The 23,918-nt window shown below is 42.3% G+C and overlaps 1 protein-coding gene across 1 annotated transcript in view; it reads left to right on the top strand.

Annotated features, from left to right (window-relative positions):
- Positions 1-23,918, top strand: part of COP1 (COP1 E3 ubiquitin ligase) — a 125,042-nt gene that overhangs the window by 56,280 nt on the left and 44,844 nt on the right. The window contains exons 13-15 of the mRNA XM_032192085.1: positions 6,531-6,639; positions 8,326-8,407; positions 14,955-15,071. Coding sequence (XP_032047976.1) covers positions 6,531-6,639; positions 8,326-8,407; positions 14,955-15,071 — 308 coding nt within the window. The remainder of the gene's footprint in view (positions 1-6,530; positions 6,640-8,325; positions 8,408-14,954; positions 15,072-23,918) is intronic.

Genomic DNA, 23,918 nt, shown 5'->3' with positions numbered 1-23,918 from the left:
GATCTTCCAAAGGCTTATTCTGACTACTTGCTAGTGCCCTTTCTGATGCCAGGGACAGGTGTATTCTTGTAGTGCTATGTGGGTGGTACATCTCTTGCCCGCTATCTCTTGGGGATTCTGCTGAAGATCTTGGTTGGATTTTTGGACCTTGGTTGGACCCCGGCATGCTGCCATTCAAAAACCCATTTGTCGTAGGGTTGCCTTGTGGAAAGCTTCGAGTTCTCGGCTGTTTTTAGGAGGCCATTTAGAAAGCAAATAAAATGAGCTTGCTCAAGACAGTGTTAGCTGCTGGTGTGGTGCTCTACAGACAGCTGAGGATGTTCAGCCTGTCCCGGGCACGTCCTGCAGAGACGTGGGGACAGCACACATCTGGGATCTGGTGATGTGCTCTGTCATAGCTGGCATGTGACAGCAGCACGGCTTGTAGGGTCCCTTCCCCTCTCTGCAGGCGGCTTTGCTTTCCTGACAGACGTCAGGGGATGCTCGCCCTGCGTGGATCCTGGGTAACCTCGTTCCAGGCGGTGATGCTGGAGCACGAGGCGCTACTGCTTACGTCGGTGACACGACTGTCGGGGGAGCAGTGGCACTGAGGGATGTCTGTGAGAGCACTGGAGGGCTGGGAGCAAGCCCGCTGTCCTGATGCAGCTGTGGGGAAGCCCTTGCCCGGCCACCACTGGCACCAGCCCAGCACGGAGCCTGCTGCAGGCTCTGGTTTTGCACAGGCAGTGCTGGGCTGCAGGCTTGCCTGGAGCTGTATCCGAGCCTTTCTTCCTCTTTTCCAGCCCCCTCTCTACACCCACCAGCTTCTTAAATACCTTCCTTTTTCATCATCTGCTGAGCTTTCTGATCTTTATTTTTAAGAATGGGGAGGAAGTTGGTGTGTCAGTGTTCTGGTAAATGCGCGCCACGTCCCCTGGGGATGACAGAGGCAGAAGCTTCCAGGAAAAACACAAGCTGACACACAAATCCTCATAAAAATCCCATTTACAGATTCATAGCTTCAGCGCAAGAAGCAAATCCTGGCATTGTGTAGGAGCTATAAACAGCACCCTGTGAGCTAATTGTGATTTGCGGCGTCCCTGGCAGTGGCAGGCGATAATCTGCAGCTCCCCCCCACCCCAGAGCAGGGGGTGGTAGGGGAAAAGAGGGACAGGGTGAACAGCGAGCTGCTGCTCTCCTGGGATTTATTCAAGAAGCAGAATTGTTGCTTTACCATAGGTTGCAGGAGGGGGGAAAAAAAACAAACACAAAAACAGGAAAGCTAGTGTTCAGGTAAAAGAAATAAGCTTTAGGCCTTGTTAATCTATAATAGGTGATGTGCAAGTGTGGTTAGGTAAACACGCCTTTGAAATACGTGTTTAATATTCTGCATGCCCACTGCTGTGTGTTTGCAGCACCTGTACTTCAGTGATAGATGTTACCCAAACCTCCCAAATCAGCTGCATCTGTTTAGTCGACTGCAGTAAAAGCAAAGCATCAGAAGGTCTCTTTTTTAGCAGGCTGCTAGTATTTTATTGTTCTCATTTTTTGGTGTCAGTAAATCAAACGTATGATTGCTCTAGCCTAATAGCAGTTCATGGGCACGTTGCTGTCAGGTTTTAAAATGTCACTCGCTTCCCAAAATTAAGTTTTAAATTAGTCAACAACTCAGCATGGCGCTCTTCAGTTCGGTCTGCTGTTTGGAGAGGTATGAACTCTTTATGCTGAAAAACTTCACAAATGGTTGTTGGACGTCTGTATTTCCACTGCAGAAAACATATAACACTAAACAGGCTATAAAAAGTATGCACTCAACTTCTATTAATTCCAGTTTCCAGAGTAGCTGCCTCATTTTGGAGTGAAATGAAGTAGTCGTTCTGCAGAACTATTCCTCTTAAACCTACAAAACACTTCCTTTGGATTGATTAGGGGGAAAAAAAAATGTCCTTAAACACTTGTTGTGATGGTGTAATTCTGCATGTCTCTGAAGTATTTGGTTAGCATTGCTACATGGATGCTCCTTGCCAGTAATGGATTATTCCCTTAAAAGCATTTCTGTTGTAAAATGACTGGGCATCAGTTGACTCATAGTAATAGACTGGATCCCAAGCGTTTGGCACTCAGAAGCACATCAGACCACAGCAGTTCTATGCCTTATTAAAAGCTTTAACTCTGTTTAGGTCACTTGCCAGAGGGGCTGTTGACACCTGCTAACTTGATCCTGGATTTGAGACCTTTCAGCCATAAAAGCATTGGTTCATGGAAGGAACAGCAGCATGACTGACAGCACTAACTGAGCCAGCCCCCTCGTGTCACTGAATGAGATGAACAGAAATCTTCCTGGGGTCGGGATTTCCGTGTGTCCAGATCTGATGATGAGGTTAGGAGAATGAGAGCTAATCACCCACTGCTGAAACAGTGAGACCTGCTTGTAGCGTTTTTCCCAGCTAATCTCCTAGGAAATAAAGCTGCCAGAAATTAGAGCAAGGTAGATGGCTGGGGTGCAGCTGTTGCACTGTTTCTGGATTGAAGAACAAAACAAAAACTGAAAAGGATGGTTACTAGTGTTTAAAATAACAGCTGACCTTGCATAACCCCTTTTCATTATGCAACAACCCCTTTTTATTATGCATTGTCTCAACCTTAGGTAACTATCTCTTGTATCATACCTCACAGCATCCATATTTCATTTTTTTTTTTTTTAACCCTGTGTGTGGCTGCAGGTTGTCTGCAAAAGGTTGTTTTTACGTGCTCTGGGGTTTTGGTGCTTAATTCATCTGAGGACTGAGGAAGCTGCATTTTTGGTCCATCTCCCTTCACCTTTTCCTTTCCCTGTCTCCATCTTGCTTACCTATATACTTCTGAGTCTTACCCAATTTGTTACCCATGATAACACCTTACTAAAGCACCAGAAGATAAAGGCTTTGCAGGTTTCATCAAAATCCCCCATGTTGGGCGAGGAAGAGAGATCTGTGCCCCCACAGAAGGGAACACTGCAGTACCATCCAGACCTCTGTACATCCCAGAGAAGCCCCATTAAAGAGAGACACTGCAATGTCCCAGCCACAGGACAGCTGTTTTTTTATTCAGCTCTGTACTGTCACAGATGCCAGAGAATACAACCATGGGGCAGTCAGGGTAGGGGTGTGCAGAACAGCTTGTTTTTCATTTTAATAGGGCGAATGATCAGGTAAGTGTCCTTTACCTGGAGAGGGAGCCCCCCTCTGTCTGATCCAACCCTGAATTGTGCTCTACAAAAAGTTACTTTTGAGGCTTTAACTTATAAAGAAGCTTAAGTACTGCAGTGTCAGGGAGAATGTTTCTAATTTCAGACTTTGCAGAGAGTCAGGTGATGAGGGAAGAATTAAAGCAGAGAGGTGGAACAGGATTGGTTTTGTCTTATTATGATCCTTTAATCATATTCCTTAAAAATGAAAGATTTATGGTGTGTGTGACTTAAAAGGTGTTAATTGAACCACTTAGTCGCTGCAAATCCCCAAACATTTTTCACCTGTCAGTTCCCATTTTCCCTGTCTCACTCTACCTACAAATGCTTTCCAAGTGAGCATTAACCCCTTGTTAGCACCAGCAGGCTTAGGTGGTGCAGAACACACAGCCTGCTCTTCGCTGCGCTAAGTCTAATAAATGTGCTTTTGGGCACAGAAAGCCTTCATTTTTCTCCATCGGTATCGATTGATCTGATAACATATTACTTCTCCCTATAAACTTGACATTACTTACATCCTTAGATCTAGCACGTCTCAGACAGCACTGTTACACTGTAGGGTTTTTTTTTTTTTTTTTACACACTTAATAGTTCTGAATTTTCATCATTAGGGCTGACTTTTTTTTTTTTTTTTTCAAGATCCAGTGATACTATTACCCTCTGCATAGTTTATTTTGCATTTCCTAGCTCTCTCTTGCAGGTCAGACAGGGCTCTTGTGTTCCCCTAGCACAGATCCCCTAACCAGCCAGGCACCAGCACATCTCCCCTTCTCTCCACCTGCCTGATGTGCTCTCACTGCTGTCTGGATAGAGGAGTGCATTCTCTGGGACTTGGCCCTGTGCTGTATTCTGTCTGCTCATCTATGGCTGAACTTCGGTATTTCTTTCTTCAGCTGTCTCCTTGAAGCCCTGACTCAAGTGGAGGTGAGGCGTCAGGGGAAAAGCTTTAAGCAGATAAATGTCTAGTGCATTGTTTACCCCCGCTATTACTTGGAGGCTGCTCCCAGCCCAGGGCCTCGTGCTGTAGCTGTAGAGCTCTGAACCACTTCTCCTTCCATCAGTGGTCAGCTGTCCTACGTATGGGACGGAGGCTGCAGATGTCAGGTGTGGTTATCTCTTATCTCTGGACTGCTGCAGCCTTCATCTCCTAATCTCCTAGTCCTGGTGAGCAGTGCCTGCCAGCTGCACCTGTCCTCAGGGAGCCCCCTGAGCCTCTGAGCGAGGCTTCCAGTAAATGGCAGACTCAAGACCTGCTTTTCTGTGGGCACCTGAAGGTGGTAGCATCAACATAGTGATGCGTTCCTGGTGATCCTAGTGCTAACTCTAGGGACAACCTTGAACTTGCAAGGTGAGGTGACACTAACCCTTTCTAATTAATGACTTATTCTGGAAGATGTGAAACCAGGAGAAGCACTACCTAAACTGTGTCACCTCAGCTCTCTTCAGCTGATGGTACAAGGTAAAGATTTTATTGGGTAAGTAAAACTTTCAAACTTCTGAAAGCAAAGCTTTAAAAACAATAGAGGCTGTTAGGAGAAAGCAGTGTGCAAGTATGTGAGCTGTAGGGAGGTGTGGGCACAGGCAGAAGTGCGGCCGTTTCCATAAAGCAAGCTTCCCAAGATGCATGGGGGAAGGAAGGTCCTGAAATCATTTTCCAGGCATCACGCAGTGGTGCGGGAGACTTGTGGGAAAATGGGACTGTTGGATGACTTGGTCTTGTGTTTTAAGTTGGAGTAACTTTTACAGACAGAGCATGTCAGAGCTGGAAGTCTTTTTGGATTACCCGGTGAAGTTTCCCGTTGATACGAGCACCAACAGTGCGTTATTTTTTTCACACATCTCTTCAAATATCTCTCTTCAAATTTCTCTTAGAAACCAGCTGAGTTTCTTGCCTCCCATTACTCAGCTGCTCCAGAACATCAAAGAAACTTGTTTGTGCCACAGCAATGTAGCAATCAGTTGTGACTGCAGTTGGTGTTCATAGTCTCCCTGTAATTACAAAGTTATATTCATGCCCCGGTAAGCTAGAGCATGGTCAGGAATAGGACACCAGAGTTGCTTGTAGTTATTCAGCTAATCAAAGAACAGTAGTGCTTATATTTTTAAACTGCCTTAACAAAGGAAAAGGATTTTCCCCTCTGCAAGTGCCTGACTCCTAAGGAAAACAGGATGCAAGTGTTTAGTGGAACCAAGAATTTGCCAAGGTGAAAATGCTCCTTAGGGATTCCATGTATCTACATCGGACTTCAAAGCGTGGCTGCACTAATCGAAGGATTACTAAAAAGTTACAGGAACGTGGACTTCCAGCATTATTGTTGGTTAAAACTTGGCCTTAAGGCTGCCATAATCTAGTTAACTGTGTCAGAGCTGTTTGATGACCTGCGTGAATTGGCTCTGTCAGTTCAGTTTCTGCTACATGCATCACAGTTGATACCAACTGGCGTGCTTTTGTGCCAGATGGTCCAAAAATTGGTGAACAAGTATTACAAATTTGCTTACCTCTGTCAGATTTTCAGGAGGCAGAGTGGAGGCATAGTGCCAGAACAGTCTGAATGTGACTTGGCAGTATTGTTGCGCTTGTTTTGTCTGCTAGCAGTTAGAGTTTGTCAGTGGAATTGTCGCTTAGTTTTACATAGCCACTTAATTCAGTTTAAAATATAAGCCAAGCAATATCCTTCCTGGTAAGAAACATCTCCTAAACTGCTGTTCCCTTCTGAATTGGAAGGGGCTTCCCCCCATGTGCAGATAGCTGAAAGTACTTTGTCAGAAGTCACAGGCTTTCATTGTGCGTGTAGGTATGTGTTTGCTGTTGGGTGTATTGTAGGGAGAGGGGTTGGTTTGTCCTCCATGCAGCTATATGTTTTGCGTGTATAGCTTCTGCTAGGCAAGTAGTTATCCTTGTGGTAATGATAAAAGTAGTAGCTCTTGGCAAGAGACGAAGTCATCAAACCCTGAGCTCTGAGCTTTTTGTGGAATTCAAGCAGCAGAACAACAGCATTATTAGAGATGGATGTATCTTAAAATAAACAAAACCAACCAAATCCTAGTATTTCCTGTTGGAGCAACTGACATCACTCAAGCAAGTAAAGCTTTTCTTTTAGCTCATGGTGGAAGGTTTGCTATGTTTCCGGCGAGTTTTGGTTTTGGCACCTCTTAAATGTTTCAGTGAAGTGACTGACCAGATCATAGAATCATCTAGGTTGGAAAAGACATTCAAGATCATCCCTTGTTGAACATTGTGCAAAGAGACTGACATATTGCAAGCATGATTTTTTTGTTGTAAGGTGTGATTTAAGGTAAGACTGACTGTGTCTCTTTTTTTTAGCTGTATCAGCTGGAGTAGTTACCACAAGAACCTGCTAGCCAGCAGCGACTATGAAGGCACCGTCATCCTGTGGGATGGGTTCACAGGACAAAGATCCAAGGTCTACCAGGTAATGTACAGTCAGTGAGCAACACTTCCCCATGCTATAGACCGTGTCAGGGGAGCAGTGTTAGGGCTAAGATGCAGCTTTTTGTTCAGCAGTAGGCTTACAAGCTTCACAAGGCAAAATAGATTGTGCTTCTGTTTGGCAAATGGCTCATCCATACAGCTTTATGGAGCTGTAGTCCTCTGAAGGAGTCACCTATATCTTCTTGTTACAGGCATGAAATGGTTGATGTTTTCTTGCTGCTGCTCACAGGCAGGGAATCTGTACGGGGAGAAATGAGTTTCTTGAACTTCTGTCTTGCCTTTCTTTAGAAACCTCTCTTTCTCTCTCTGTACCTGTTCCACGTCTGTCTTTGTCAAAAGCCTTCTGTAAAATCCTGCAGTGATTTGCTGTTGCAGGTGCTTGTAAAGCAGAAGAGCAAGATGCAGGTGCAACTGGTAAGTCTGGCAGAAGGGACCAGTAGGCAGAAGGCTTCCTGATGGAGTTCTGTGCTCAGCAGAGCAGTGCGTGCGCAGAAGTGGACTGAGCTCAGCAGTGAGGCCTTGTGATCAGACCAAGGAGGCTGCTGGAAGAAAAGACAGCCCATTCAGGGAGAGGTTGGAAGTGCTGCAGGGTCTTCCATAGGTAGAATACTGCATTGAAAGTGGTCAGTGGCAATGAACTGCAGGCTAGCCTTCAGTTCTCCTTTCTTGACAGTTCAATTAAGTTTTAATTCCTACTTAAGGCTTTGTTTGTTCTTTTGTTGTGTTTTAGCCATTTACAATGCTTGTTTTCATTAATCCTCTGCGTATCTCAATTAAAAACAAATTATACTGGACAAAATCTTGTCTGTTTTCCTCACAAATGCCTTTTGCATTTCTTTAAGACTGAATAATGAGCCTGGATAGGACCAGCTGTTGCTTGTGTTAAAACAAACTAATTTTGTTTCTTTATCAGATCACTGGAATTTTTTGTATTTGGATTTACATAGTTAAAGGCATACACAGTGACATCTGCTTCACATGTATTAGAAATCCTTTAGTGACTTTATCCTGGTGAGCTTTTCATGTTATTGTCTTGCTGGCCTGTACAAAGATTTATTCAATGCAGTGGTTTGCTTCCACGTGGGATATGCCAGCATAGCAGATACAGCTCTTTTGTGTTTTGGGGAGGAGTAGGCTTATAAGTATGCATTTGGAAAAACAGGATTAGACACCAGAAGTTTTGCTTCCCAATTGAATAGGAAGGTAAGGATTTCCAGGACTTCCAGAGAAGAGGTGTTTGGAATGGCTTATGAACACGCATCTTAATCATTATAAGGAGATATAGCTGTGTTCTACTACAATAATTGGCAGCACGCAATGGAACAGCAGCTAAACTGTGCTGGGAAAACAGATCTTTAACATTTATTTCCTGAACTCAATATTGCTTCAAGATTTAAAAACAAAAGTAAAAATAAACAAAAATAAAAACTGGTTTTAGCTTTCAAAATTGCTGTTCTGCTGTTGTTTTCTTTCATGGCATGTCTGGCATGCCATACAAGCATTGGTCTGTCTGGGAGAAAAGGCTTTACTTGAGAAACTGCTAAATATACTAAAGTTTTCTGGCCAGGAATCTCCTGATGATTTATACCAAACAGCATGCATTTTTCTTTTACTATTTTATCAGATTACAACTCACTACCATGCAATATTTTTTTTCTCTAAACAGGAACATGAAAAAAGGTGCTGGAGTGTTGACTTTAACTTGATGGACCCAAAACTATTGGCTTCAGGCTCTGATGATGCAAAAGGTATTTTTTTTTTTCCCCATCTCTGTGCAGAAGGCTTGTGCTTTGTGTATTCCCTTTGAGGCATAAAAATGTGATATTTCAAGTAGCTGATTCCTCAGCTGCCTTCGATATTGTACTTGATGTGGTAATGTGTCAAGATATTCCCAAACTGTTCAGAACTTAGAGAAAGAGAGGCTTTGTTTGGATTAAGATTTCTTGGTATGATGTTCACAATTCTCAGGTAGTATGCTCTCTAGCATTTTCCAAATCACTAAACAAAGCAAAATGTGTTTTAACATTAGTTAAGCTTGTTGAGTTAAAGCCTTGGGGCCTTTTAAAAGAGCAGCGTGTATTTGTATTTCACAAATTCAGTTTTCGGTGAAAAAGCAGAAGTTAAACAGCAGAAGGCATATTTTTACCTGTATTTCTCAATGTTAAAGATTGTGCGTGGTAGGAAGCCTCTTGCTTTCATGATGTGCAGGGTGTTTCTAAGTTTAATGGAGCTGGGCCGTGGACTGAATGGGAGCGCTGGGACAAGCTCTCAACTTCTGTGCTCCAGGGCCCATTTGTCGAAGGGCTTTTGGAGATCCTTTAAGGGAGCCTTTTCCCAACATACTGGTAGGAAAATCTTCCTTTCCTAAGAAGCTGTAGGAAACTAATAAAGACAGCACTGAAGAATACGTAACGTTCTTCATCCCTAATGAACAAGATTTCATCTGTAATGTGTTTACAAGATCAAATTTAGTTATTAAGCAGCAGGAGCTGTAGAGTCCCTTTCATAGTCCTTGGGGATGAGCTCTCCTAGATGGGCTAATACAGCTCTGGACAGAGCTGTTCATGGTCTGCTTTGAAATGATAAATTTTATATATCCATTAAACCTTGAAAACCTTTCTTGTGCAGAATGCTTTTAAATTCTGTTTCAAAAGAAAACTGCATTAGTATTCTTCAAATACATTTGACATTCTTCATGTCATTGGTAATTTCATTTACAGCATTGCTTTAATGATTATTTTATATTTAAGGTGCTTTTTAGATGTTTTTGATACACTTGCCTCCTTCTGGTTGAAGTGGAGAGTTTTCTCTGTGCTTAAATACAGTGAGTGAACATTCACCTTGTAAATTATCAGCCTTTCCATCGCTCTGCTCCCCCCCTCATGCTATGCATTTGAAAAAGCTTATCTTCCAGGTAGACACACACTTATTAGCATGTTAACAAGTTGTCCTGCAAAGCCAGCTGCAAGCAGAGCTCTTGTCTCTAGTTTAACAGTTCACTTTTTCAGTAATAGTTTCTAAAAGTGTAGTATTTCCTTAGAAATGACTGTAGCAGCGTTTGCAAATCGACATAACTCACACTTCAATCCATGAAGGTCTTTTGAAGGTACACCGGGGTTTTGGTGAGCAGAATTGGCCTAGAACATTTTATCCTTTGCTCCTACCACGGTTTGCCTGTGATTTGCATACATAATAAGCAACTGGAGACAAATGGAGTTCTGTGAGTGTTTGAAATAAGCACAGCTTTTAAGTCTTTAAGGTACAGAGCAACAGCAGCAAACACCCAAATCAAACTGACTCTGGAGTCCAACTTCCATCTCAGTCATCATACTGAAAGAGTTAAGTGCTACTTTTTCCTCACATTTATAAGTTGTCTGAACTTATAAGTCTGCCTAACTTATATTTTTTAATCTGTTTGCTTACCTTAATGAGTGCTCAATTTTGTTCTGGCCAGCTCTGAATATGCATTAAGGACATGTTTGGCCAGGTACAGTGTCTGGTGGGAAATATAAGAGCTGTGTAACCTTCCTGTTCTTTTACCTCTCTGCTTGTATGAGGCTGCTGCACTGGGCTTTCTAACAAGAAATTTCAGTGTTGATAGATACTGGTGTGACCAGAGCAATTGGAGCTAATCTCTTCATGCTTCCCTGGAAAGCATGGGCATAAAATTTTCTTGTCAAGTGATCAGGACAAGCCAGCAAAAAAGTGACAGCCTTGCCAGTTCTTCCTGCATGCCTGCGTATCTGCTTGTCTTTTCTCAGTCTTTTCAAGTTAGAGGCTAATTTTTAAAGCACTCGGTGTGCTCAGTAGACATGTATTGGGAAAGGAGCTTTTAGATTAATAATCCTATCATCAGGGCTTCAGAACAGGCTCTGCCATGGCTCATACACAGCAAAGGGGGTGCTGATGAACAGAGTATCACAAGGGATAAAATGCTTCTGATATAGTTGGAAACAACATCCTTGGGTATTCTTGGGTCCTGCATCATGTTCATTAGTTGAAGATGATCCGGGATGTTTATTTGTGAAAGGTCTTTGTACTTTAATAGCAGATAATGAGAGCATAGAAGCATTATTGTATTTGGAATAATTGCATGCATGAAAACCTCATTTTTATCTATGGTTGTCACCCCCTTCCCTTTTAAAGGGGCAAAGGTAGTCGAGTATGTCCCTGGAGATCCAAAGTGTAAGCCCATGAGACAGCAGTGAGCAAAATTAAAATGTTTACTTGTGCTATGAGCAGTTTGGGGAAAGTGCGTGGTCTTAATTTCAGTTCTTATATGTTTCTGGTAATGGCAGGAAAAATGATTCCTCCCATAAGGAGGAAAAGGTGAAGCTGTGCTATTTCAGCGGAGAAGGTTTAGTTCTGTGAAGGCATACAATCAGTATCAAAGGGTTGGGGTAGTGCTGGAGCCAGTGCAGACTTGCAGCTGTTTCCTAATCCAGTATTGCTCTCTGTTCCAGACCAGGAATGCAGTTTGCTGGTTGGGGTGAAGTTAGGACACAAGACAGTGAGAGCAAGATATTACCTAATGCCCTGTGGGTAGAATTTCAACCTCCCCTAGGGTAGTGACCAATTCTGGAGCAGTCAAGCACCTATTCTTTCTTCTGATGTCTTTGAAGCTCTCCGAAACACATGGAAATGCAGGCAACTTTGAGAAACTAAAGGAAGAGTCCTGGTTTTATGTCACTTGTTAGCTGTAGTCCCTTCACTCTTACCAGCACAAAATGGAGAGGTGGAGCAGAACAGGAGCACCTGAAGGCTCAGAGCTGCAGTGGGAGGTTACTTTTCCTTGACTCGTGGCAAGGAGGAATGCAGGTAACTATTGCATTGCAAAAAGGGAGAACTATTTCTGTGCAGCCTTGGTAAATGAGACCACAGCTGCATTACTGGCACCTATTTTTCACAGTACCCATGAATTTGGTTGCTGAGCTGGCTTCGTGAAAGAGTGCAGCATTGCTGGGAGCTGCATGTCAGGGTTTGCACCCCAGCTTTGAGGATGTTCAGAGCGTTGGTGCTTCATTTTCAAAGGTAGCTAGCTCCTTCAGCTTCTGCTGCTTTAACTGCTCTTAAAATATCAGGCTGAACTTTGTCTGTTCATTTTCGTGGCTAATAGCAGTTCAATAATTTCTTGGAGATTTAAGGGTCGTATTCAACAGGGAGTGCCTCAAAAGGTCAAGATAATGCTGATGGTTAAAGTGGCAACCAAGATACCTGACTGTCTTATGCTTTGTGTGAACAATGAGGGATGCTGTGAAGTCGTTGCCTGCTAACAGTCCTGAGTTTACACCGTGCTCCTGCTCTTACCTTCAGCGTGGCAGCTGGGTACATCGACCCCTTCGGCTACTGCAGTGCAGGCATTACATCTCTGTCGGTGCTGGGACACAGAACTGAGCTATGGAAGATGAATTTATAAACTGACACGCTTGGTGTAAAGCTCCAACCCAATAAAAAGAATATTGAAAAGACTGACACTTTTTAAAGGGGGGGAGTTTTTTTGTGTTTTTTTTTTTTTAAGAGGCAGCATCTTATTTTTTTGGTGAAGGGACACTTGGCCACAGAGGTGTATCTGTCAGTAACAGCAATACTAGGAGACATACACTTTGGGAACATGTGTTTTAGAAATAGTCAATCTCAGATGGTTGTTTGCCTCATTTACACAATTCTAAGTGTTAAAGACATCTGTGTGTTGTATAATTACTGCCTCGACCTCAGCAAAATTGTTGAAAGCTACAGCAAATAAACTCTACCCTTATGAATTATGCTTTATTAACCTGTCAGTTCTTTTTGCAAAAATAATGGACAGTTCCAGGTAAAACTTGACAAGTTTCATTATGCGTTGTTAGATGTCGCATATATCCTTTTTAATGGCACTGACTAAGATATAATTGGAGCTTAGCGTATCCCACAGCAGTTAGATCACAGAAATTGCTGCAGACTCTAATCTGTGTCTGTCAGTGGTAACGAATATTATGATGGCTTTGAACACACAGGTCGTCTCTTCACCAGGGTAAATGGCTGAGCTTATGACCTGAAGACTTGAACCAAAAATGAGCCAAGTTGCAGCGTAGCCCTCAATTAGCTTCTGCCACAGAACTGAGACCCAACGGCCATTTGTTTAGTAGAGGAGAGGTGGTGTCAAGAAGAGACTTGTCCGCTTTGGACAGAGCTTTAAGTATCGATAAGTAGATAGAAGGCTCCAAGGCAAGTGTGTGTTTTCAGTCCTAGGTTTGGGCAGAACATTGCTCTGGATGGTGAGAACATTTAACCTCCCTGCACACCTCAGGTTTAAGCAGTATTGTCTGCCAGCATCCTCTAATCACAACCTTATTTGCTCCCTATGCTGTCACTTTCCTAAACGTGTTGTCCTCTACTGCCACTGCAACTTAGACTGAACATCTCTGTTCATTAAAGCAAAATACTGATGTTTTGCTACTGTGCCAAATTATCTTTTTCCTGGCTCTATATTTCTCTGCTGCCCTCCTCCCCCCCCCAGCAGAAACACACTGGGGAGGTATATCATCCAGTCTCACTTGGGAGCAGAGAGCATCTTAAGCTATGCTTGTAAGGCTGTTTGTTTCATTTAGAAACGTAGCTAGAGCTTTATTATAGCTCAGGTAAATAAGGATGGATTTATTTCTGAAAATCCAGCAACAGGTTGGGGGATGTTTTCATTGAATTTTACATAATAGTTATATGCAAATACAGCATGCATCAGTGTTTGTTTCTGGTATCTGTGTGCAGCTTTATAATGGTTCCAGGCAGCTGTCAGATGCCAACAGGGCTGTATTTTAAAAAGCTTGAGTGGTGCACTCTGAGCAGTCGTGTATTTCCTTCATTCTTGAAGCCATTCTCCTACGTATGGTCAGAAACAGCACAGTCTTGTTGTGTTCTGTTGCTGGCAGTACTACTTAAAAAAAAAAAAAAAAAAGGTGCCTTAGAATGAACCTGCCAATGTTCCTCCCTTTCCTTGTGTAAAACCTTGTCTAAAACATGTTTGAGTAATCCATGTGGAAGTCTTGCTTCTCCTTCAAAGCTCCAGGGAACAAATGGCCGAGAGGAGGCATAGAGGAGCACTCTAAGGGTGGGAGGACGTGCAGTCAGGCTACTTATTACCTCATTTGTTTATTGAGGTAATAAACACTGGGGAAAACTATTCCTGGTCCTTTTTGCCATTTTTGCTCACTCCTTTACCTCCAAAGTGAGCTTTCCCTCAAAAGGTGGCAGAGGACCCATTGGCTACAGATCTGAAGAAGCCCAAGCAGTTCTTGGAGCTGTTTAAAGGATTAAGCCTTTGGGTAGCTCCTGCATGTTCAGTCCTTAGCTCTAGCCTCTATCTTGCTCTGCCTACTCCTCAGCACGCTGTTCATGACACTCAAATGTTACACAACCCCCTCATCGAGAAGAGGGGGAAGGGATAATGTTTGTTTGATTGAAGTCTTTGTAGCAGACCCTGTTGATGCCAGTGTGCTGCTCCCTTTGCCCAGACTGAGGGCAGCGTTTCACCTGCACCTTTTAAAAATAAGGTGCATTATGTGGGGAGCACCTAACAGTCTTCATCTTTAAGGTTAAATGATGCTCAAAATTTTTGTGGAGGGAGGGGAAAGCTAAATTTTGAAAAGCCTGTGGTATTTTCTGTTGGTTTTCCTGGGAAGCCCTGAAGCCAGTACACAGGGGAAGAGCTCACTCCGTATGATGTGGTTAAATCAATGTTCACACAGTAGTCTCACAAAACAGTAGAGTCCTTTGTACTAAGGAAATATATCATCATAGGAAGCTAGCATACTGATTTCTTTTCTGTCTGTGCCAGTTCCTTGAGAATAAAACAAGTTGTTCTTACTTGCTGTGCTTAAGCATACAATTAGGTGTATTTATTCTGTGCAAAGCAATTCTGCTTTGGAGCATGGAGTTCTTCTGTACAGCCAGGCTAGGAAACAAGGAACAAAAAGGGCATAAGTCTTCCTGCTCTTGATTATATGAATCTGTAGTCCTCTAGTCTTAAATGTTAAGATTATAACATGTATTGAGTCACCTGCTCTGAAGAAGCCCTCAGCTGCGTGGGATGTGGACCTTCTCCATACTCACGGGAGATGCTGATGTGTACGTACCGGAGAGTGTTCTCAGGCTCACTAGCCATTGGTTGCAATCTGACCTTTTCTGATCATTAGCATCTTGGTAACTGAGGTTGTTCAGAATCTTATACATGAAAATCTTACGTATAAAGGAACTATGTTTTACACCTTTCAGATAAAGTTTGTTTTTTGCTTATTTGTTTCTCTCTTTTTGTTTCTCTAGTGAAGCTGTGGTCTACCAACTTGGACAATTCAGTAGCAAGCATCGAGGCCAAGGCGAATGTGTGCTGTGTGAAATTCAGCCCCTCTTCTAGGTATCACCTAGCTTTTGGCTGTGCAGGTAGGTAAAAGGGTCTTCTGAGAAAGAAATGCTGTTTCTTCTTTGTTTTAAGCTGCTTCTTCAGGAGACTTGAGGTTGGCTGCTGTACCCAGAACTGAGGTGTCTTTGCAGTTAAAATGCCTCTGAGTAGGACTTCAAGCGTGCAGTCACCCAGAAGGCATCAATGATACTCAAGTGTCAACTCTGTTCTGCAGTCCAACTTCTTAACCAACTTCTTAATTTGGGTGTCCATCAGAGATAAAAACTCACAAAAGCAAGTCAGAGCGTATTTATTGGGGTAACTAAGGTTACCAGGCAAATCTCAGGTTTGTGAGCCTGGAAGCTAGGTTAATATGTTAACATGGTAGTTGTTCTTCCTGATTTATAGCATTGCTTATGAAAGCTACAAAGCCATACTGGGAATTTTAACTGGTTTTACCTGAGGCATGCTGTAAAAGATTGGCTGTACTTGTTTCCCATAGCTGCAACTGTAGTCCCTGTGGATGGCTGTTTTCTATGTTGGGCAAAGCATCTCTGTTAATGTTGTGTGGTGTTTTTTTTTTAAAGTAGTCAATGGGAAAGGCATGGTGAGACTTCTATTCACTTAGGTTAAATAGGTTTTGGTAATAATACAAAGACTTGAAAGCAGAGCAGATATCACTTTGGGAGGAAACTGTGTCGTGCTATGCGTGCAGCAACTGAAACTCAGAGGTACCTATTATAAATGTTTAACCAACTCTGCATTTCCTTTCTCCTTGGGGAGTTTTAATGTGCTTGTAACTAGATGTTCTGATGGCACTAGCTATCTCTGGACTTCGGGAGATATGTTGATCACATTCTTGCAACCACTGATTTGCCATTTCATTTAGATGTTCCAATTTCCAGTCTGGTTCTACTTAAATTTTGACTCTTAGAAGAGAAAAAATAAATTTGCATTTTGATACACTGCAAAAATGGATTCAAGTTGGAGTGTAAAATATTGACTTGCTTGACAGGCATCTCGCTGAAGGTTAGTGAATTACATGCAAGAATAGAATTGAATTACAATACCTACTAGCAGCATTTGAATGAAAGGGACTATCTGTGAGAGGCTCTAGGGAAAGATGAGAGCACCAGCTCCAAATGAATCAGCTGCTGATTAAAATAGATATGTAATAGCACCACAATAAAGAATTCTTCCTGATAAATCAGTAACTGGGATTCCTTTCCACCTGAAAGGCAGAGGGGAGACAAGGCACAGATAAATCTGTGAAGATTTTTGGAGCTGTAGGGCACATAAGATGAAAGCAGAGTGTCTATCCATCAGGCCATGCTTGTGCCTGATGAACCACAATGGTCTTGTCTTCAAGTTATTTTGGGAAAGAGGCATTAATGAGTGCCATGGGTTAGTTGGAAGTTTTAGATGACTACACGTGTGTTTTTGAGATTTAGAGAACGCTGATGGTAAAATGGTACTTGCACTGGGGAAGAACATGGAGGGAGACAGCAGATAAAATTTTAAAGTGTTTACATCTGCTTGATGCTTGGTAATTAAGTTTTTAAATAAAAATTAAAATGGATATTTAACTATGATTGCTGAAACAATTACATGGAGTAATTGAACTGATGGGAATGATTTTCCACAAAGGAATTGTAATTGATCTTTCAGCCATAAACACATGTGAAAAAATATGTGAAATTAAAAATCCTGGGGTCTTAAAAGGTGGTTTTATTTTTGAACTGAAAAATCGAGGGCAAAAAGTTTATTTTGTTCTGTGTAGAATATGAAAGTAGGCACTGTCCTGTTTAATGTGTTATGGCAGAGACGGATTTTTTTCTCCTCCAAGAGTTCCAAATGATCATGTTTACTAAATTCATTCAGTCTATGGAAAGAAGTGATATAACTTGTAAATAGTGTGATTTGTCATGTGAGCTCTAATCTTCATAAAGGAAGAGTAAAAGCTGTTTTCTTTAAGCAGTATTAATGCACACACTTTGGACACATGAATTTGGAGGTTCCTGTTTCCCTCTGTAGGAATAAAGATGAGCAGTACAAGATACTAATTCATTGACCACTATAAGGGGCAGTTTTAGAAAGCTGGCTTGTCTTTGCCAGGGCTTGCTCATTGAAGTTCCAGTTCTGAGAATGTCAACTACTTTCTCAGTGCTTTATCCAGTGATAAAGGAGCCGAGACTTACTAACACTGTGCTCACAGCAGAGTTTTGTGCAGTCTTTAAGCAGCAGTACTGCTCCTGTGTATACTTGTATTCGTTGATTTGATGGAACTTCAACTTTCCATATAGCTGTGATCCCTTTTTGTAAGGCCTTGTTCTTTTACATCTTGATTAATGAAATGTTCTGCTCTGCCCTTGACAAAGGCATCATGCCCACTAGTGTCCATCTATTCAGGATGCCTCTTTGAAGTCAGTCTTCATAATCAGATGCTTCAACTAGACTAGCTTTCTCCTTGAATCTCTGTGGTGGTTCCCCCCTTGTGTTATCCATAAAAACAGGATGATTATCTTAAGATTCTTTCTACCTTGTCTCAGTTTATGGATTCCTTCTCATTTGTTAGTAAAATGTTGACTCTTGGCTGACTTCTGTCAGCGTTGCCATACAGTTGCGCTTGGGTAAAATATGCGGAGGTAGCTTTGTACTTCCAGACTTGCTCCAGTTTTGGAAGAATTCCCTTTATCTTCATATCTCCCCAAAATTTCAGAAGGTCTACCAACACGTGGTACCAGTTAGGTGAGCTGATGCAGCAGCCTGTTGAAATGGTCATCCATTTCCCCATGCTGAGTTCCTGGGCAGGTCCCTGCCCTTAGCAACAGCAGGAGAAGATGAAGTGTCAGTCTTAAACAAAATCTCCTGAGAAGGGCTTGATGTGGGTTGGAACTGAAATCTCTTGTAGCTGTGGGTTTCTTGGTTGAAGCCTCTGCTTCAGTCGCTGTGGGGCTCTGGTTTAGATACAGCTGTGGTCAAAAGTGATAACACTATGCTTCTGTGTGGGGAATGCTCCTTTAGCATGAAGTACTGGGTGGGCTTCGAGTTCAATGCATGGAAAACTGTGCTTAGCTGCTACTATAGAAGCAAATCCCAGGATTACCATCTAATATTAGTGATGGATGTTTCTTCTCTGGGCTCTTTGCTCTGAAAGCTTTTAGATGACCAAAAGATCATTTTTGTGACTTAAAACAGAACAAATGAGCAATAAAGTGGAAGAGGAGCCTAAAAGGAGAGAAATGAATATTTGGTTTAGGAAATAATTTTCCTAAAATTCGACAGGCACTTCAGGTTAGAAGAAAGCTATCACATCTGACTGCAACCTGATAAAATCTGTTGCAGTGGAGAGGGCATATAAAGAAGAAAAGATCCCTTTTGTCTGTTACTTCAATAAAATATTCTATTTGCATGCTTACTGAGTTGAAACATTGTGCAGTATAAACTGTAATCACTGCCGAATACAAAATCAGGTAATTTTGTAGTCTTTTCTTTTTAAAAATAGATAGGGCTTTATCCTGAAATTAGCTATATAAATCATGACCAAAGTTGTTATTGTTCTGCCTCAGCAACAGCACTGATGCCCTCAACCTATATATTTTCTAGCAGTACTGTTTCCCTTCTAAAAAAAAAAAAAAAAAAAAAAAAAAGGCTGCGAATACATGCAGTTTGCAGTTTGAATGGCCAAGTTGTGCAGCCCGGGTGAGATCAGACTGTCTGCGAACTCGATGAGCTAAGCATAGCTCTTTGTAGTAGCAATGCTTTATCGTGGCGTGCTGTGATACTGTCAGCAGCTACCACTGACCTTTTATTTCCCATATATTAGGAGATCAGATCATCAAAACTTCAGATTCCAAAGTTCTTACACTGGAGGCATCTTCTTGAATGCTATTTTTTTTTTTCCCTGTGGGACCCACAAATCTGGTAGGTTGGTTTGGGGGTGAGGGGGACTCCTCAGTGCCGCACAGATGTGAGACAGAGAGCGCCTGCTCTCCAAGAGTTCTACAAACAAGTGGAAGCAGTACAGGTAGATGGAGAGGTGCAGCAGAACAGCTATGACATATTCAGAGATTAATGGTTTTGTTGAGTGAGTTTTAACCATGGTCAGGTCTTACTGCATTGTCATAAACCGTTGACAGCATGGGTTCAGGTGACCTGACCTGGGAAAACACAGGACAGTGCTGATTTATGTTGACTTTAATGCTTACCTAAAATTACAGCCTCAGAGTTTGAGACCCTCTGCACTGGGGAAGTCTCTCCATAGTGCTGAGGCTTTTACCTTTCTCCTGTTCGTGCATTTCTTGCCCATTCTGTCTCTCCTCCTCATTTCCCTACTTGTACAATGCTGCTGTGCCAGAACGCTTCCCAAGAATGTGGTTGGTCTTCCAAGATGGTTTTTGCCCTTGCCTAGAAGGTTTTGCATGCTATTTAAAAATCTTGCAACATCTACAGCATTACAGAGCAGCGTCATACTCTGGCTTTGAACGCTGGAGCCTTCCATTTGTTGTTGAAAGGCCACAAAACTAATGATTCTGCTTCACAGCGTACAACATGAAAAGGGCTCCTGTTGCTATGTCAACAGCTTTGTTTTGATTTTCAACTGTTCCATCACCCCTTAAAATCTCTGCACAGCCCTGATGCACTTACAGTTCAGGGTCACGTGTGGCTTCTTTATCAGCATCATTCAATTTTGCTAATATACTCGGTGTCTAAGCAGGACTGCTTTGGAGACCATCCTTGTCCAGTGAAATATTGATTTTTCTGCAGTAACTGGAGCAGTGATTTCTCTCTTCCAAATATCTCTCTGTAGAGCTAGCCTTTCATGCTTCCTCAGATCTGGGTGACTTGCCTGCCTTGTCACTCGGCTTAGGAGAATGATGTGATATTAATGACCAAGAAGGCAGTATGCCTTTTTGGAAGTGAATTAATGTTTTCCAGCTGAAAGCAAGGTCCTACCTTAATAGATTCTCCTGGGTAAGTACTCCGCTCTGTCGAAAACCTACAGTGACTCAGAAAGAGTCCATTTGTGCAAATATATGACATGTTTAGGGTGGAGTTGGGCAGCTTCTTTGAGCTTAAGCTACAACATTATCTTTAGCACGTGAATTGAGTGCAGTATTCAAATGCACAGGCAAGGGTCAGGCATTTCCTCGAAGCATGACCAACCCTGAAGTTTACAGCAACACTTCCAAATTGAGCCTTTCTGAAATTGGCAGGGCATGCAGCAGTCAAGGACTTGCCTGTTAGGTCTGTTGGGCTTCGCGTGTCTTACCTTTTTTGTGGGTATTCAGCAAGTGTCCTCTAGTCCTTAATTTCTGAGGTTGTTGGCAAGGAAAGAAGAGGACAAGGTCCATGATTCAGAAGTGCACACTGGACGTCTTGGGGGCTAAACTCATTCCAGAAACCATGGCAAGTGTTTCAGTTGTGGCAGCCTTTGAAAGCACCTACACTACCTGCTCAATCTGCTGAGGGTCATTTTGCCAAAACAACAAATTCCTTCAGTGGTAACAATCATATATCTGTACTGACAGTGCATGTGTTGGGGGAAGTGCTGAGCTTAGTGACATTGTTCAGTTTAGAACAAGGTCTTGAAGGTTTGATTTTAAAATGATGCTGGGATGCAATATAAAGTGAAGTATCAACCTGCCTTCTGCTGCCCTGATGCATGTTTGAAGAGACTTTCTGACTCGGATCAGACTTGCTTGGTAGCTCAGTCTGCTGCTGCTTCTGGCGTGACAAGGAGAAGAACGGCAGCCACACGGTGTTATCGAAACCGATGATGTTTGCAGTGAAACCAGCTTGCCTGTTCATGCCCATCTGAGGCCAGGTGAGTCCCTGAGTCTTCAGGCTGTGCTGCAGCGTGTCTTAGTGCTGAGGCTGCTTCCCAGCAGGTCAGGAGGGGACAAGAAACTGCTTGCAGGCATCCAGGAGATATGTGCATGAATTTCACGAAACTTCATGAAGTTATATAAGCTTTTACATTCTGTACACAGAAAACGTCATCTCTGATTTGTTGTATAAGGCGCTCGCAATAATGAGTGAGTCGCATTCTAGAGACCTACTGGGAGTTACCAAACTTTTATCCTAGAGGTTGTCACACTTCAGTAACAAGTGAACAAATAAAATGAACTCAAAGCTCCATTTGATTCTCTGGAGAAAAGGATAAATCTATCAGTGGCAGAAACAAGCGTGCTAATTGTTTGCTTAAATATTCTTTTCCTGAACATTTTGTCTTATGACTGGTGCAGAAGTTATTTATTCAACATTACAAAATCCAAATTAAAATTGAAATGAGCCTTGAAATTCAGGAACAGAATAGGCAACTCTGAGATTCGTCTTTTCCTCCAACTGCCAAATTGTTCTTGCTACTGGTTGCTGCTGTGTTCCTAGTAGTTTAACCCATTTCACACCTGGAGTTTGTGAAGTTAGTTTTTCTAGTAGCTCAATTGGAAGGAATTACTTGTTGGAATGGATCTTCTGTAGCGCATTAGTGTGGTACCTCCTTTTCAAGCTGCTGCAGAGATGAACCATTCCAGTATCTTATTTGGGTACAGTGCAGGATTACTTTACAACATACACTACTTTTTTTCCATACAAACTGGTGAAAATTGTTACACTGCATAGGAAAACATGTAACCTGCAAATGCAGTGCGACCTGTCATCTAGAAGGCTTCATTTTGTAGCATCTGAGCATCTAAGCTTTGCACGTGGTTTTCAAGAAGAGAATTTTTAAATGCTTGTGCTAGGTTGAGAGTTCCCCTAAAGAGGAACTGATAGCCATTTGTAACTGAAGCTGATGACAACAAGTAAGGCTGTAGATGCATGTACAAACCCAGCAACCCTTCACATGGCTTACTTCATTGCCTGGCTAGATCACAGATTGCCTCTCTCCCACATTGGATACCTGTGTATCATCTTATAGTCTTCCCGTGCTTGTTTCATCATCTGCATACCCCACCATATCTTTAGTGGGGCTTTGGTTGAAGCATTCTCATCTGAAGCTTCAATATTACTGGTCAGGACAGTATCTGTTATATCCATTATTCCAACAGTAGTGGAATCTGCTTTGAGAGCAGTTTAGGTGATGAATCAATGGCCGTCTCCAGAACCTGGTAGCAGGAGGCTTGTCTCCTCAGGCTACTTAAGCACAACGTAGTACTGGGCCAACATCAGCTTTGAGAGTTTGGCCAACTTGTGTCCTCAGCTGCTTGTTGTAAGGCACATGTCAGCAGTCTGCACATTCCCTAGAGCCAGTTTGATTGCTCTGAAGCTTGTTGAGTGGTTATTGTATGATGTTCACTGATACAACAAAAAATATAAAGCTGTTGCTTCATAGAGATACTCCTAAAAACTTAGGGAGGATGTTTATTTTCATATCTATCTTTTTTAACATCTTAGGTTACCTTATCTGCATGAGCTCATCTCGGAGCACGCAGTCTTGGAGTCCAATTGCTGTCTCTCCCCTCCATCGCAGCTCCATGACCTGCAGTACTTGGAGTCAATCAGTAGCCAGTGCTCTGGTTTGCAGTGAGATCAAACATCGTGTCCTGGAAATATCTAGAATCAGGATCTAGAGCTGCTGGCTTTGGATGTATCCAGCAGTCACTGTGCTAGTAGGACTCGTGGTGCTCATGTGAGATGTTTCAGATCTTAGGATATGTAGTCTGTATAGACAGCATGGGTTGGGGCACCTTTTACTATAAAATGACTCCTCTTCACATATTCTAGGCGTTGTAAAACTCATTTTTAGCCATTGATATGCGTGCATTAGCGGATATAGTCAAACATGTTCATAGTTATGGAGAACAGTAGGTTATACTCACTTTTTCTTCATCAGTCTTAAAGAATGAATTCTTCTAAAAGCTGTAGGTTGTTACTGCTGTTCTCTAAATTAGTTTTGTAACGTTGGTACATCTGCCTTATCCGTACTGATTTTTTTCCCCAGCAATCTGGTAGGAACCAATCTTTGAATTGCATGCAAACTAGCTAGCCCTTATTCCTGTGAGAAGTCTCTTATAGTTTTTTAAAACCGTAAAGGTCAAAGTTTCAAAGGAGTTCTAGAGAAATCTGTTTTGCTTCCCTTCCCATCTGAGCCCTTTTTCTCAACTGATTAAGATCTCTAATACTTTATGTCTCCTCCTTCTCTCCTTAATATGAGGCAAGTTACTTAGTGGAGGCTTTATGGGCTGCTGTGTCAAAAGCTTTTGACAAGTCAATAAAAAATGTCCCCAGTGCATGAAGACCATTATCCATACCCCGGCAAATGTCATCTGTAACTTCAAACCATAGGGAATCTGTTGAATATGAAGGTTAAAAACCCAGTTGACAGTTCCCATCAAGGCTGCTGTTCCCTTCTTATGTTCAGTAGAGGGAGATATAGATCTTCAGTGAAATGCTAGTGTTGATATACATTTAAAAAAAAAAAAAAAAGGTGCAGTTGGTGTTGTAAGAGATTAAAATCACTGGTTGAAGCATCGTCTTTACTGTAGAGCTCTGGCAAAATATATCAAATGCTAACCTGTAACCCCCTGCCTCCACATTCCTGAGCCTTTCCTTGATAGAGTGGTTATTGTGCTGTTGGTTTTGCCAGGGATGAAGCTGAGGCTAGCAGATGCGTTGAATACAACTGCAGCTCTCTTGAATTCAGCTTTCATGGAGGTGAGCGTTTCCCATGCTGCTTTTTTATCATCCAGTCAGTCATACAGAACACCATCAGGCATTTCCTTCTCAAAGCTGTGCTCTGCCTTCATTTACATGGAAAGCTGAGATGGATTTGTGTTGGGTTCCCTAAATACGATGGGCGATTGCCTTCTAAAATCATCTGTATCGCGGTGTGGGAAAATGAGATTGAGCTGTCAGAATGCAGTCATCCCCAAATACCTGCATGC

The sequence above is a fragment of the Aythya fuligula genome, chromosome 8, assembly GCF_009819795.1.
Source record: "Aythya fuligula isolate bAytFul2 chromosome 8, bAytFul2.pri, whole genome shotgun sequence".
Taxonomy (NCBI): domain Eukaryota; kingdom Metazoa; phylum Chordata; class Aves; order Anseriformes; family Anatidae; genus Aythya; species Aythya fuligula.
Note: the sequence above shows the minus strand (reverse complement) of the source record. Positions and strands in the feature narration are given on the sequence as shown.